General features: G+C 38.5%; 1 protein-coding gene across 1 annotated transcript; it reads right to left on the minus strand.

The window, feature by feature from the left end:
• Positions 1-725: 725 nt before the first annotated feature.
• LOC126082846 (olfactory receptor 13C7-like) lies at positions 726-1,685 on the minus strand. The gene has a single exon (XM_049895902.1). It carries the CDS (start codon positions 1,683-1,685, stop codon positions 726-728), a length of 960 nt encoding a protein of 319 aa, XP_049751859.1.
• Between the last annotated feature and the right edge of the window lie 13,868 nt (positions 1,686-15,553).

The following is a 15,553-nucleotide window of genomic DNA, read 5'->3' on the forward strand; positions in this document are numbered from 1 at the left end:
TCACCAGGGCTCCTTTAGCAGTAACAATTTTCACTCAACAACACCACTGCTTATCTTTTGAAACTCATGATAAACCAAATTTCCCCATCAGCTGGGTTGTCTACACAGAGCTTCACATTGCCTCAGATACCTACGCACAGAAGTGTACTCAACGGTTTGCAGCCAAAAGGAAATCAACCCTAGGGGAAAAAATAGCTTTATTTTTTACCTCTTATTCCTCCCTAACGCAGTCCAGGTAACTAATGCCCTAATGTGCTCCTCTTTCCCCTCTATATGATCAAAGACAACCCTATTATGAATCATTTTTAATGTTGAGTTCATATACTTGTAGCACTCTGATCCTTAACAAGGCACTTTGCTACTTGATCTCCCTAAGGGTGCTACAAAACTAGAAACTATATGTCTAGAGAATAAAAGATTTAGTAAAAAATGGTATTTCCATTTATATAAGATTATGGAACTTTTCATTCCACAGTTAAACTAAATTTTAATATATATGAGAAGGTGAGTAGTTTTACCCACTAATTTTTATTCCTCTTCTCCTTAATCCAGACTTGAAGGGAAAGGATAGGTCCTGCATTTCTCTCTCTCATTTAAATACCAGGAACAAAAAAACTAAATTTCAGGAACTAATAGTCCCACCAGCCCTTATATTTCTTTTGGAACCTCAGGATGAGAACTAGCTCTGCATTGGGAGTAAAAGAATTAAAAATATATATTTGCGTCTACAATCCCTCAGAGGAGAGTTTCTGACATAGCATATTCTTTACAGCTGCCTTCACATCCTTGTTCCTCAAACTGTAAATGAGAGGATTGAGCATGGGAGTCACCACTCCATAGAAAAGAGAGATGATTTTGTCTGCAACTTGTTCTTTGTCTGCACCAGAAGAGTCTTTAGCCTTGGGCTGTGCATACATAAAGAGGATGGTCCCATAGAATACAATCACCACTGTCAGGTGCGCAGAGCAAGTAGAGAAGGCTTTGCGCCTTCCTTCTGCAGAAGGAATCCTCAGGATGGTGGAGAGAATGAAAACATAGGAAATAAAAATGAAAAGTACTGGGACCACAAGAAAAATCATATTTGCAACAATCATGCTAATAACATTTACAGAGATGTCAGCACAAGCCAATTTTAAGACAGCCAAAATTTCACAAGTGAAATGATTAATGACATTATCCCCACAGAAAGGAAGCCGCATTGCAAGAGAGGTTTGCAGCACAGAATTGACACCCCCTGCAATCCAGGATCCAGCAGCCATAGGCACATATGAAGCCTTGCTCATGATGATGGGATATCTCAGAGGATTACAGATGGCCACATAGCGGTCAAACGCCATCATACTTAGAAGGACACACTCTGTGGCTCCCATAGCAAAAGAGAGAAACATTTGCACTCCACACCCAGGGAAGGAAATCGTTTTCTTTGAAGTTAAGAAGCTGCTGAGAAACAGCGGAATAGAAGAACTGGTATAACAAACGTCCAAGAATGATAAGTTACTGAGGAAAAAGTACATGGGAGTGTGTAGATGGGAGTTGAAGACACTTACAATGATAATGAGTCCATTTCCCAGCAGGATCACCAGGTACATACACAGGACCAACACAAAGTAAATGGCCTCAAGCTCTGGGTAGCCAGAAAGCCCCAGCAGGACAAATTCTGTCACAGATTGATTGGTCCTTCCCATGATACTATTTTCTTTCACCAGCAACAGTCTGTAAAGGCTGGAATACATGTAGATCTGTTACAACAGTGTCTGTAAGAACTGTTTGCGTCCTTAAGTAGTTGCCCTTACAACTAATGTGGACTTATAACTGGATACACAAATAGCACAGGTATAAATTAGGAGCCTCTAAGTAAATAAAAATCAGTCAGACTTTCAAACCTTATGAAGGAGGCTTTAGTTCTAAAATACATGTTCTTGTTAAAGAATAGATTCGGAACACATGAAACTGGGTTAGAATTATGTATCTCACTTTTATTATGTATTTGGAATTATTTTGAATACAATATCACTACAATATTTTGACCAATCCACAAAAAATCTTAATATATAAAATACAGTCAACAGAGATTTGACCATTTTAAACATCATATATATCTGTAACCTAATGCTTTTTCTCCACAACAAATATGTCATCCTTAACAAAGGATGAATGACGAGCTGACTTCAGAAAAATTTTAGTGCACCTGACTCAATGGACAGTCAAACAAGAAATGTATAAACTGAGAAGTTTCCATAACAGAGGGTTCACTCTTTTACCTTCAGTTTCGAGAAAATAAATGTTATCTTCTCCCTGCAGAGAAGTCAGATTCTTCTGCTCCAAAAGCTGCTCTGCTATTCTGTTTTGCCCTGCATATTCAGAAACAACCATGATTATGAGGGATATTTCACTCAAAATTTTTTAAACATTACCAATTGGCTATAATTACTTATATCTCATTTCTCTGGAATATAGAATATTTATATATTAAAATGTTGAAAACAGAAGAAGTCCTACTTTCAGATTGCTAGCCTTATCAATTCCATTTTAATCATTTCAGTAAGATAACAAAAATAACTATTTACTTCTAGGTTCTCATTAATATCAAGTAGGTGCCACTACTATTATAGAAACCAATTCGCCAGTGGCAAAATAGAAACAACTTCCAGTAAAGATGACAGTTGGGACTCTTTCCAGTCTTTTCATTAGTAAAAGATCCTTTAAAGGACCAGCCGATATAGCACCAAAGCAACTTAGTCTTTGCTGCTTTGAGGATGCTTCTAATCCCAAAAGCAATTTAAAGTTCATGATGTGGATTTGGTAGAATTTAGAAACTTTCTAGTATTTTGGGATGAAGTCCCTCAGAAGCAATTAAAATAAAGTTGCTAATCAATTTAACTGAAGTGTAATTTACAAAACAAAAGTAATTTTTCTGGCCTTAGACCCTTTGGGAAGGGTAAATCTAGAAATCCTAGCCAGGTAAACCACCACTCATGGGTCAGTTTGTCTTACTGTGGTGGCTTGTGTGTTGCTATGCTGCTGGAAGCAATGACACCAGTATTTCAATTATCAGTAGGGTCTCCAATGGTGGACAGGTTTCAGTGGTGCTTTCAGATTGAGACAGACTAGGAAGAATGACCTGGCAATCAACTTCTAAAAAAGTATTGGCCAATGAAAGCCTTATGAACAGCAGTAGAACATGTCAGATATAATGCTGGAAGATGAGCCCCTCAGGTTAGAAGGCACTCAAAATACAACTTGGAAAGGGCTGTGTACTCAATGTAGAGTCAACCTTAATGACACGGGTGGAGTAAAGCTTTCGGACCTTCATTTGCTCATGTGGTATGACTCAAAATGAGAAGAAACAGCTGCAAACATCCATTAACAATAGGATCATGGAATGTACGAAGTATGAAGAAGAAATTTGGAGGTTGTCAAAAATGAAATGGAAGGCATAAAAATCAATATCCTAGGCATTAGTCAGCTGAAGTGGACTGGTATTGGCCATTTTGAATCAATCATTTGGTTTACTATGCCGGGAATGACAAAATGAAGAGGAAAGGCATCGCATTTATCATCAAAAGAGAACATTTCAAGATCTATTCTGAAGTACAATGCTGTCAGGGATAGGATAATATCCCTCTATAGCAAAGACACGAAAAACTAAGTAAAACAGAGACAAACATCATTCCTGGAACCTGAAGTGTCAAATGAAGACATAAATAACTCAGCCAAGCACAGAATGAAATAAAAAACTGACAGAGGGCAGAAAGCAAGGAGAGATACGTGTGGAAGGCCCCATCAGTTAAGGCAGCACAGACCTGCCATCTTGGACACCTGCCGGGGATCAGCAGACAGGGAGCACAGGAAAGCAACTTGGCAGAACTCCCAGCAGGAGACAGAGCACCCAGCAACCACCAATATACGCTCTGCCACCCCCCATTCTCTCCTGGCTGCTCTACCTGCGGTGGCTTGGCTGGCCAGGAAGTGGGCCTTCCCGTGCCCCTTGGATTCGCCCAGCCCATGTCAGATGTCAGCAGACAGGGAGTACAGGAAAGCAGCTTCACGACGTTTCCAGCAGGAGACAGAGTACCCTGTAACCAGCAATACATTCTTTCCTAACCACCCCTGTTCTTCCTCCCAGGTGGCCACCCCTGCTTCCCCTCGGCCACAGTCTCTTGGCAGAAAGGCAATTGCTTTGGCCTTGGGCTGCTTGGATTTGCCCTGCCCGCACTGGCCAGGCCCCTGAGCTGGTGTTAGTTCTTTCCCTCTCTTTTGGTTTCTTCTGTGCCTCCTACTAACTCCCCCTCCTTTCTCTGGAACACCTGGCTCAGTGTGCCATCTTTGCTTCTTGAAAGACTGTGAAGCCAGGCTTGACCAGCGAACTACTCCTGCAGCCAGCGACACCACGCTGGTGGGGTCCCTGGGGCTTTTTTTCTTCCTTGTTTTGCTTTGTTTTGTTCTGTTTTGTATTGTTTTGTTTGTTTGTTTTCTTTTTCTTTCGCAGCTTGAGAGCACCTTCTAGCCGGGCTTCACTGCATGGCTTAGGAGCCACTCCCCCAATCTGCGCAGCCAGGTAGGTGGAATCCCTGGGAGCATTTCTCTTTTTCTTTCTTTCTTTCTTTTTTTTTCTTTTCTCTTTCTTTTTCTCTTTCTGTCTTTCTTCATTTCTCAGTTCTCGTCTCTCTACATTTATCCTCAATTCCTGTCTCCTGAACACCTGGCTCTGTGTGACATCTATACCCCCTCTAGCCAGGCTGTACTGTGCAGTCTGGGAGCCACTTCCACAGTCTTAGTGCCCCACCAGACAGACTCCGGGCCTCTTGGGGGCTTTTCTTTTCTTTTTTTCTTTTCTAAATTTTTATCTAGTTATTATTTTTCTTTCTTATTCCCTTTTTTTTTCTTTTTGCTCTTCTCCATTTCTTGGTTTCTCATCCCCCCACATCAGTGGCAAGCTCCTTTAGCATTTTTTTTTTCTTCCTTTCTTTGTTTGTTTGTTTTTGGCTCCTCTTTCTCTCTCCTTTCTCCCATACCCCTATTAGTTCCACACATCACAACCTCCCCCCTCTTTCCTGCCTACCTGCACCATGCACTGAACATTGCACCCCATAGCAGCACAGGCATGGCCTACTGGAACCTGCCAAGCACTGATTCCTGGCCAGCCTGTAGGACACTAGTACATACCACAAACAACCCATCCCAGCCCCTCCCCTTCAGCTGGGCCTGCCCTGTTGCACCATAGCTGATTGACTAGCCCTGCCCATTGGACAAGGAGGTGAAAAGTATCATGACTACAGATTAACAAACAACAAAGAACACACAGCCCATCTGCTCAGACATAACCAAACAAAACAAAACAAAACAAAAAAAGGATGAAACAAACAAATCTACAATCAACAAAGAAAATAACTAGTGAATGTCCCAAAGACAGCAGACAATACCAAAACATATTTAAAAAAAAAAAAAAAAACGGACAGGATGGTTCCAGTAGGCAATCAAAATAAAACACTGGATGACTTTCCAGTAGAAAAAAAGGCACTAAAACTACCTGACAGGGAATTCAAATCTCTAGTATTCAGAGGAATCCAAGAGTTGAAGCAAAAAGCAGACAAAAATGAGGGAAAAAATAGGCAAATTTTTGTAAAAGGCAGACAAATTCATGGAAAATACAGACAAAAAAAAAATGAAACAATTCAGGAAAGTAACACCAGAATAAAATGCCAAAATTAATCAACTAGAAGTCATAAAAAACAACAATTAGAAATCCAAAAGATAGACAACAAGATTTCAGGCGTCGAGAGTGTCATAGAAGTGCTGAAGAGCAGGTTTGAAACAATGGAAGACAGAATCAGCCAAATTGAAGACAAACGCTTGGATAAAACTCTGAGAAAAAATTAGGAAAAAGAATGAAGACACCCTAAGAATTATGTGGGATACAATCAAAACCAAAAATTTGTGAGTGATCGGAGTTCCAGAACAGGGAGAGAAAAAGGAAAACACAGAGAGGAAAACTGAAGAATTCCTGACAGAAAACTTCCCTAATATCATGAATGATGAAAAGACGACCATCCAAGAAGGTCAACGAACCCCATATAGGATGGACCCCAAAAGAAAAACACCAAGGCATGTCATAATCACACTCGCTAAAACCAAACACAAAGAAAAAATCCTGGGAGCAGCTAGAGAAAAATTAAAAATCACATACAGAGTAGAAAAAGTAAGACTAAGCTCTGATTATTTGGCAGAAACCACGCAGGCAAGAAGGCAATGGGGTGACATATATAAAACTTTGAAAGAAAAAAATTACCAACCAAGAATAATATATCCTGCAAAACTTTCATCCAAATATAATGGCGAAATTAGGACACTTGTAGATAAACAGAAATTAAGGGAATAAGTAAAAACTAAACCAAATTTACAAGAATTATTAAAGTGAGTCCTTTGGTCTGAGAACAAACAGCATTAGACCATAGCTTGAATCTAGGATGCGAGATTATACCACCCAGATACCAACCTAGGAAATGAACTCTCAAGGACTATCCAAAACCAAACAGTTGCAACGGGGAACCAGAGAGGTTAATCCATAAATGACAACAACATCAGAACAATATAAGAAATAAATGGTATAGGTATAGAATTTTCTAATGGAGAGGAAGGCAAGGCGATACCGAGTAATAATAGAGTGGTTCAAACCTAGGAAGATAAGGGTAAATTTCAAAGTAACCACAAAGAAAGTTAAACCTACTCATCAAAATAAAGAAGAAAAACAAACTCTTGATAAAAACAAAATCTACAAAAATAAAAGAAATGAAAAAGAAATACACAAACAAAAGGAACTCAGCAAGGCAAGAAAGAGGAACAAAGAAAATGTCAGCACCACAAAAAAAAAGCACTACAAATGATAGCAGTAAACTCACACTTAACGATAACTACACTGAATGTAAATGGCCTAAATGCACCCATAAAGAGACACAGAGTGACACAATGGATTAAAAAAAAAAAGGATCCATCAATATGCTGTCTAAAAGAGACACACCTGAGAAACAAAGATGTAAATTTATTAAAAATCGAAGGATAAAAAAATATATATCAAGCAAAAAACTACCCAAAAAGAGCAGGAGTGGCAATACTAATCTCAGATAACATAGACTTTCAAACAAAATCCACCATAAAAGACAAAGACAGGCACTATTTAACAATTAAAGGGACGATACATCACAAAGACTTAACCATAATAAACATCTACACACCCTACGACAGGGCTCCAAAATACATAAAACAAACTCTAACAGCACTAAAAACAGAAATTGACAGTTCCACAATAATAGTAGGAGACTTCAATACACCACTCTCAGTAAAGGACAGAACATCTAGCAAGAAACTAAACAAAGATACGGAGGAGCTAAAGAGCACAATCAGCCAACTTGACCTCATAGACATATATAGAACACTCCACCCAACAGCTGCAAAGTACGCGTTCTTTTCCAATGCACATAGAACGTTCTCCAAAATAGACCACATCTTAGGCCACAGAGCAACCCCCCAAAAAATCCAAAACACTGAGATAATACAAAGTACCTTCTCTGACCACGATGCCATCAAAGTAGAAATTAACAACAGGAAGAGTAGGTGAAAAAAATCGATTACATGGAAACTGAATAACACCCTGCTCAAAAACCATTGGGTAATAGAAGAAATCAAAAATGGAAGCAAGAAGTTCCTAGAATCAAACAAGAATGAAAACACATCATACGAAAACTTTTGAGACACAGCGAAGGCAGTTCTTGGAGGTCAATTTATACCACTAGATGCACACATCAAAAAGAAGGGACAATATCAAAACATTAGTTATGCAACTTAAACAAATAAAAAGAGAACAGCGAAAGAAGCCCACGGCCACCAGAAGAAAGGAAATAATAAAGATCAGAGCAAAAATAGATGAAACAGAGAATAGAAAAACAATAGAAAGAATCAAAAAAAAAAAAAAAGTTGGTTCTTTGAAAGGATCAATAAAATCGACAAACTACTGGCCAAATTGACAAAAGAAAAACAGGAGAGGATGGAAATAACCCAAATAAGAAATGAAATGGGGGACATTACAATAGACCCAACTGAAATAAAAAAGATCATAACAGAGTATTATGAAAAACTATACTCCAACAAATTTGAAATCCTAGAGGAAATAGACAAATTTCTAGAGGCACACTACCTACCCAAACTAACACAAAATGATGTTGAAAATCTGAACAGACCCATAACAAGAGATTGAAAAGATAATTTAAAAAAACTCCCAACCAAAAAGAGCCCTAGCCCAGGTGGCTTCACAGGAGAATTCTACCGAACATTCAGAGAAGAGCTTATACCAGTACTACTCAAACTATTTCAGAACATAGAAAAGGAAGCAATACTTCCTAATTTATTCTATGAAGCCAGCATAACCCTGATGCCAAAACCAGGCAAAGACCACAAAAAAAGAAAATTACAGACCAATATCTCTCATGGATATAGATGCAAAATTTCTCAAAGTAATTCTAGCCAACAGAACTCAGCATATCAAAAAATAATACACCATGATCAAGTAGGATTCATACCAGGTATGCAAGGATGGTTCAACATTAGAAAATCAATCAGTGTAATCCACCGCATATATAATAGGAAAGAAAAGAATCACATGATCTTCTCAATGCAGAAAAGGCATTTGACAAAGTCCAACACCCACTCCTGATAAAAACTCCCAATAAAATAGGTATAGAAGGGGAATTTCTCAAAATAATAAAGGGTATCTATGCAAAATCAATGAAAAACATATTTCTCAATAGAGAGAGGCTGAAAACATTCCCCTTGAGAACAGGAATGAAGATGTCCTTTATCACCACTCCTATGTAACATTGTGTTGGAAGTCTTAGCTAGAGCAATAAGGCAAGAAACAGAAATAAAAGTAATCCAAATTGGTAATGAAGAAGTTAAACTGTCACCATTTCAAATGACATGATACTTAGAAAATCCAAAAGACTCCACGAGAAAACTACTGGGACTAATAGAAAGATTCAGCAGAGTACCAAGATACAAGATAAACATACAAAAATCAGTTGGATTCCTATACACCAATAAAGAGAATGATGAAAAGCAAATCAGGAAAACAATACCGTTTATAATAGCCCCTAAAAAAATAAAACTCTTGGGAATAAATCTAACCAGGGATGTAAAAGACCTATACAAAGAAAACTACAATACTACTGCAAGAAACCAAAACATAAATGGAAAAACGTACCACACTTATGGATAGGTAGGCCCAACATTGTGAAAATGACAATCCTATCCAAAGCAACTTACAAATACAATGCAATTCTAATCCAAATACCAACAACATTCTTTAAAGAGATGGAAAAACTTATCATTAACTTTAGGTAGAAATGAAAGAGGCCCTGTATAAGTAAAGGGCTACTGAAGAAGAATAAAGTAGAAAGACTCACACTACCTGATCTCAGAACCTACTATACAGCTACGATAGTCAAAACGGCCTGGCCCAACGACAGATACATTGAAGAATAGAACAGAATTGAGAATCCAGATGTAAATCCATCCACCTATGGTCACCTGATCTTAGACAAGGGCCCAAAGCTCATCAAATGGTAAAAAGACAGTATTCTTAACAAACGGTGCTGGCAAAACTGGATGTCCATCTGCAAAAAAACAAAACAGGACCCATATACATACCATATACAAAAACTAACCCAAAGTGGATCAAAGACCTAAACATAAAGCCATAAAGTTCATAGAAGAAAGAATAGGATCAATGTTAGAGGCCCTAAGACACAGCATTAACAGGATACAAACCACAATCAACAACACACAAACCCCAGAAGGTAAGCTAAATAACTGGGGTCTTCTAATAATTAAACACTTATGCTCATCAAAAGACTTCACAAAAAGAATAAAAAGAGAACCTACAGGCTGGGGAAAAAAAATTGGCTATTACAAAACACACAAAAGTCTAATGTCTAAAATCTACAAGAAAATCCAACATCTCTACAACAAAAAGACAAATAATCCAATTGAAAAATGGGCAAAGGAAAGGAACAGACACTTCACCAAAGATGACATTCAAGTGGCCAACAGGCACATGAGTAAATGCTCACAATTGCAAGCTATTAGAGAAATGCAAATCAAAACCACAATGAGATACCATCTCACCCCAGTATTACTGGCGCAAAAAAAAAAAAACAGGAAATAACAAATGTTGGAGAGGCTGCGAGGAGATCAGAACTCTTATGCACTGCTGGGGGGAATGCAAGATGATATAACCATTTCGGAAAATGATGTGGCACTTCCTTAGAAAGTTAGAAATACAAATACCATATGACCCAGCAATCCCACTCCTAGGAATATATCCTAGAGAAATAAGAGTCGTTTCACACAAATAGATATATGTACACCCATATTCATTGCAGCAATATTCACAATAGCAAAAATATGGAAACAACCTAGATGACGATCAACAGGTGAATGGATAAACAAACTGGTACACATACATGATGGAGTATTACACAACACTAAAGAACAAGATGAATCTGTGAATCATCACACGTTATATGGATGCATCTGGACGGCGTTATGCTAAGTAAAACAAGTCAATCACAAAAGGATAAATATTGTATGAGACGACTACTGTAAAAACTCACAAATGTTTACATACAAAAAGAAACAATCTTTGATGGTTACAAGGGAGGGGAGGGGTGGGGATGGAAAAAAAACCTAATAGACAATAGAAAAGCAGTAACTTTGGTGAAGGGTAACACAGTGCACAATACTGGGGAAGCCAGCACAGCCTGTTTAAGGCAGGGCCGTGGTAGCTCCATAAGCACATCCAAACTCCAGGAGGGACTGAATTGCTGGGCTGAGGGCTGTGGGGACCATGGTCTCAGGGAATGTCTATATCTAGCTCAATTGGCATAACATAGTTTATAAAGAAAACGTTCTGCATTCTACTTTGATGAGTAGCATCTAGGGTCTTAAAAGCGTGTGAGCAGCCATCTAGAATACTGCACTGGTCTCACCCGTTTGGGAGCAAAGAAGAATGAAAAAAACTAAAAATACAAGGGAAAGATTAGTCTAAAGGACTAATGGACCACATCTACCACAGCCGCCATCAGACTGAGTCCAGTACAACTGGATGGTGCGGGGCTAGCACCACTGACTGCTCAGGCAGGGGTCACAATAGGGGGTCCTGGACAGAGCTGGAGAAAGATGTAGAACAAAACTCTAACTCAAAAAGAAAGATAAGATTTGCTGGCCTGACAGAGACTAGAGAAACCCTGAGACTATGTCCCCCAGACACCCTTTCAGCTCAGTAATGAGGTCACTCCTGAGATTCACCCTTCAGCCAAAGATTGAGCTGGCCCATGGAACAAAATAAGACTAAAGGGTCACACCAGCCCTGGGGTGGGACTGGAAGGTAGGAGGGAACAGGAAAGCCGGTAATAGGAAACCCAGGGTTGAGAAGGGAGAGTGTTGACATGTCATGGGGTTGTTAACCAATATCATACAACAATGTGTGTACTAACTGTTTGACGAGAAATTAGTTTGTTCTATAAACCCTTAACTAAAGTTCAATAAAAAAAAGATGAAGAAAGTGAAGGTGTTTACTAGCTTCTGCAAACTGAAATTGAACAAACATGTAATCAAGATGCACTGATAATTATGGGTGATTGGAATGTGAAAGCTAAAAACAAAGAAAAAGGATCAATAGTTGGAAAATATGGCCTTGGTTAGAGAGATGACATCGGAGATCGAATGATAGGATTTTGCAAAACTAACGACTTATTCATTGCAAATACCTTTCTTCAAAAACATAAATGGGGACTGTACACGTGGACCTCACTGGATAGAACACACAGGAATCGAATTGACTACGTCCGTGGAAAGACACAATGGAGAAGCTTGATATCATCAGTCAGAACCAGGCCAGGGGCAGACTATGCAACAGACCAACATTTGCTCATATGCAAGTTCAAGTTGAAGTTGAAGAAAATTAGAACAAATCCAGGAGAGCCAAAACGACCATCAGTGTACCCCACCTAAATTTAGAGACCATCTCAAGAATAGATTTGATGCATAGAACACAAATGATCAAAGACCAGGCGAGTTGTGGGATGACATCAAACATGAAGAAAGCAGAAGTCCATTAAAAAAGAAAGAAAAGGCCAAAATGAACATCAAAAGAGACTCTAAAACTTGCTCTTGAACATAGAGTAGCTAAAGTGAATGGAAGAAAAGATCATGTAAAAGAGATCAACAGAAGATTTCAAAGAGTAGCTCAAGAAGACAAAGTAAAGTATTATAATGAAATGTGCAAAGACCTGGGGTTAGAAATCCAAAAGGAAGAACACACTTGGCATTTCACAAGCTGAAAGAACTGAAGAAAAAATTCAAGCCTGGAGTTGCAGTTTTGAAGGTTCTACTGCCAAAATATTGGATAATGCAGGAAACATCAAAAGAAGATGGAAGGAATACACAGAATCACTATACCAAAAAAAATTTTATCAATGTTCAACCATTTCAGGAGGTAGCAATGGTACTGAAGGAAGAAGTCCAAATCCACTGAAAGCGTTGGTGAAAAACAAGGCTCCAGAATTGACGGGATACCAATTGAGATGTTTCAACAAAAGGATGTAACGTTGGAAGCACTCGCTTGTCTATGTCAAGAAATTTGGAAGACAGCTACCCGGCCAACCGACTGGAAGAGATACATATTTGTGCCCATTCCAAAGAAAGGAGATTCAACAGAATGCGGAAATTATCAAACAATATCATTAAAACCACACGCAAGTAAAATTTTGCTGAAGATAGTTAAAAAATGGTTGCAGCAGTACATAGACAGGGAACTGCCAGAAATTAAAGCTGGATTAGAAAGAGATTGTGAATGAGCGATATCACTGTTGATGTCAGATGGATCTTGGCTGAAAACACAGAACACCAGACAGATGTTTATGTGTATTTATTGACTATGCAAAGGCATTCGACTGTGTGGGTCATAACAAATTATGAATAACATTGCGAAGAATAGGAATTCCAGAACAATTGGCTCATGAGGAACCTGGGCATAGATCAACAGGCAGTCATTTGAACGGAACAAAGGAATACTGTGTGGTTTAAAATCAGCAAAGGTGTGTGTCAGGTTTGTACCCTTTCACCATACTTATTCAACCTGTATGCTGAACAAATAACCACAGAAGCTGAACTGTATGAAGAAAAATGAGGTACTAGGATTGGAGGAAGGCTCATTAACAACCTGTGATATGCAGATGACACAACCTTGCTTGCTGAAAATGAAGAGGACTTGAAGCACTTCCTGATGAAGATCAAAGACCACACACTTCAGTATGGATTACACTTCAACATAAAGAAAACAAAAAACCTCACAAGTGGACCAATAAGCAACATCACGATAAATGGTAAAAATATTGAATTCCAATTCTTTGTCAACACCGTAATTCAAAGGTGTCGATTTTTCTTCGGTGTTCCTTATACATGGTATATATAATACTCTTCGCCAACACCGTATTCAAAGGTGTCGATTTTTCTTCGGTCTTCCTTGTTCATTGTCCAGCTTTCACGTGCATGTGAGGCAATTGAAAACACCATAGCTTGGGTCAGGCACACCTTAGTCTTCAAGCTGACATCTTTGCTTTTTAACATGTGTAAAAGGTCTTTTGTAGCAGATTTGCCCAATGTAATACATTGTTTATTTCTTGACTGCTGCTTCTGTGGGCATTGATTGTGAATCCAAGTAAAATGAACTCCTTGACAACTTCAATCTTTTCTGTGTTTCTCATGATGTTGCTTATTGGTCCATTTGTGAGGATTTTTGTTTTCTTTATGTTGAGGCGTAATCCATACTGAAGGCTGTGGTCTTTGATCTTCAACAGTGTTTCAAGTCCTCTTCACTTTCAGCAAGCAAGGTTGTGTCATCTGCATATTGCAGATTGCCTTAAAAATATTGCAGGTTGCCTTAGATCCCATGAATCACTTTAGCCCCCTGCCAGGTACTACAAGTCAGTACAAGAATGTTAAGGCTATCCCTAGGGTCTTAATATTGGGGGTCAACCTTCCTAATGCCAAAGGCCTGCCCATATTCCAAATAGAACTTGCCTCATATTGCTCTCCTTCATACTGGGTCACATACCACTCCATGCATTTCATCTGAAGGGCTGGCACATACTGCTTAAATGCCCTCCCTGCTTTTCATCTCTTAGGCATAGCATTTGTAGGCCATATGCTTCTCTTAGGCATATGGCCTACAAATGCTATCTTCATGTCCCACGACCAGGAAGCTGGTGTACTTATCCATTTCAGTCTGCCCAAAGACAAAGTGCAATTAAGTACTGAAGATCTAATTCAAGCCTCTTCTGTTCCCTAAAATCATTTACTCCATTCAAACATTTCTACTTCTTATCTGAATTGTAAATAAAATGTTGATGTCATGATAAGCCTAGAATATTAGTTTCACCCCTTTGAAGTTAGATATTTAGATGGTTTACATCTTACTAGGCCACTCTTTTCCTGGTCATTGGCTAGACAAAGCAGGATTTTCTTGGTGATTTTTTGTTCGTGTCCATTACTGGTATTTCCAAGATGGAGACCTCTCTGGCACTCAGGCTGGGATTTATGGAAGGCAAAAAGAAAACCCCACAAACTCACTCCCATGAGGTTCCTTGGGTCGCAAGATCCCAAACCAGGCTTCCTTCTTTTCTCCACCTCTCAGAGTCTTCCTATGCTTCATATACATATGCACACATATGTATGTATATATGTACATATATGTATGTATACAAATATACAGTGAAACCTGTAAGAGCCAGAACTTGACGGGACTGCCTTGTTTTTCCAGTGTCCCAAGTTTTCTACCTCTGACACCACTTTTCTATCACTCTCTATTTAGTGGAAAATATTTGAGTTTTCCTTCACTGACATGTTTCTGCCTTATACAGGTTCTGGCTTTCACAGGTTTTACTGTATGTAATGTTCAGAATTTTAGTTGTATTTAGCAGAAGAATAGGGATGTTTTCTCCATCTTGTCTGAACCAGAAGTCCCTGTATCTATTTAAAAAGTGGATTTATTATTATAACCTTCCATGAAAAAAATAGATCAGATGGCTTCATAATGAATTGTCCCAATATTTAAAGCAAGAAAAAAATTCAATTTTACACAGTCTATTAACAAAAGAGAAAAATGTAGAAAGATTTCCAATTCCTTTTATGAAGCCAGAGTAAACAGAGTACCAGAATGTAACATGAACATGTTTAATAAAACAAATTAAGAATCTTTCTCTCTTATGAACATATTCACCCAAAACCCATTGCCCAACTGAGTCAATTCCAAATCATAGCAACCCTATAGGACAGAGTTGGAAAAAATTTTAGAGAGAAAAGATTAGAGCATTGAATGAAACATTATATAAAGAAAAATAGACTGCAATCAAGTGCAGTTAATTCTAGAAATGCATGGGTGGTTTATCATTCAAAAATCAATAATGGCATTATGATAAGGTCACTAAAAAAAGAAATTCCA

Source organism: Elephas maximus, chromosome 9, assembly GCF_024166365.1.
Source record: "Elephas maximus indicus isolate mEleMax1 chromosome 9, mEleMax1 primary haplotype, whole genome shotgun sequence".
NCBI classification, from domain to species: Eukaryota; Metazoa; Chordata; class Mammalia; order Proboscidea; family Elephantidae; genus Elephas; species Elephas maximus.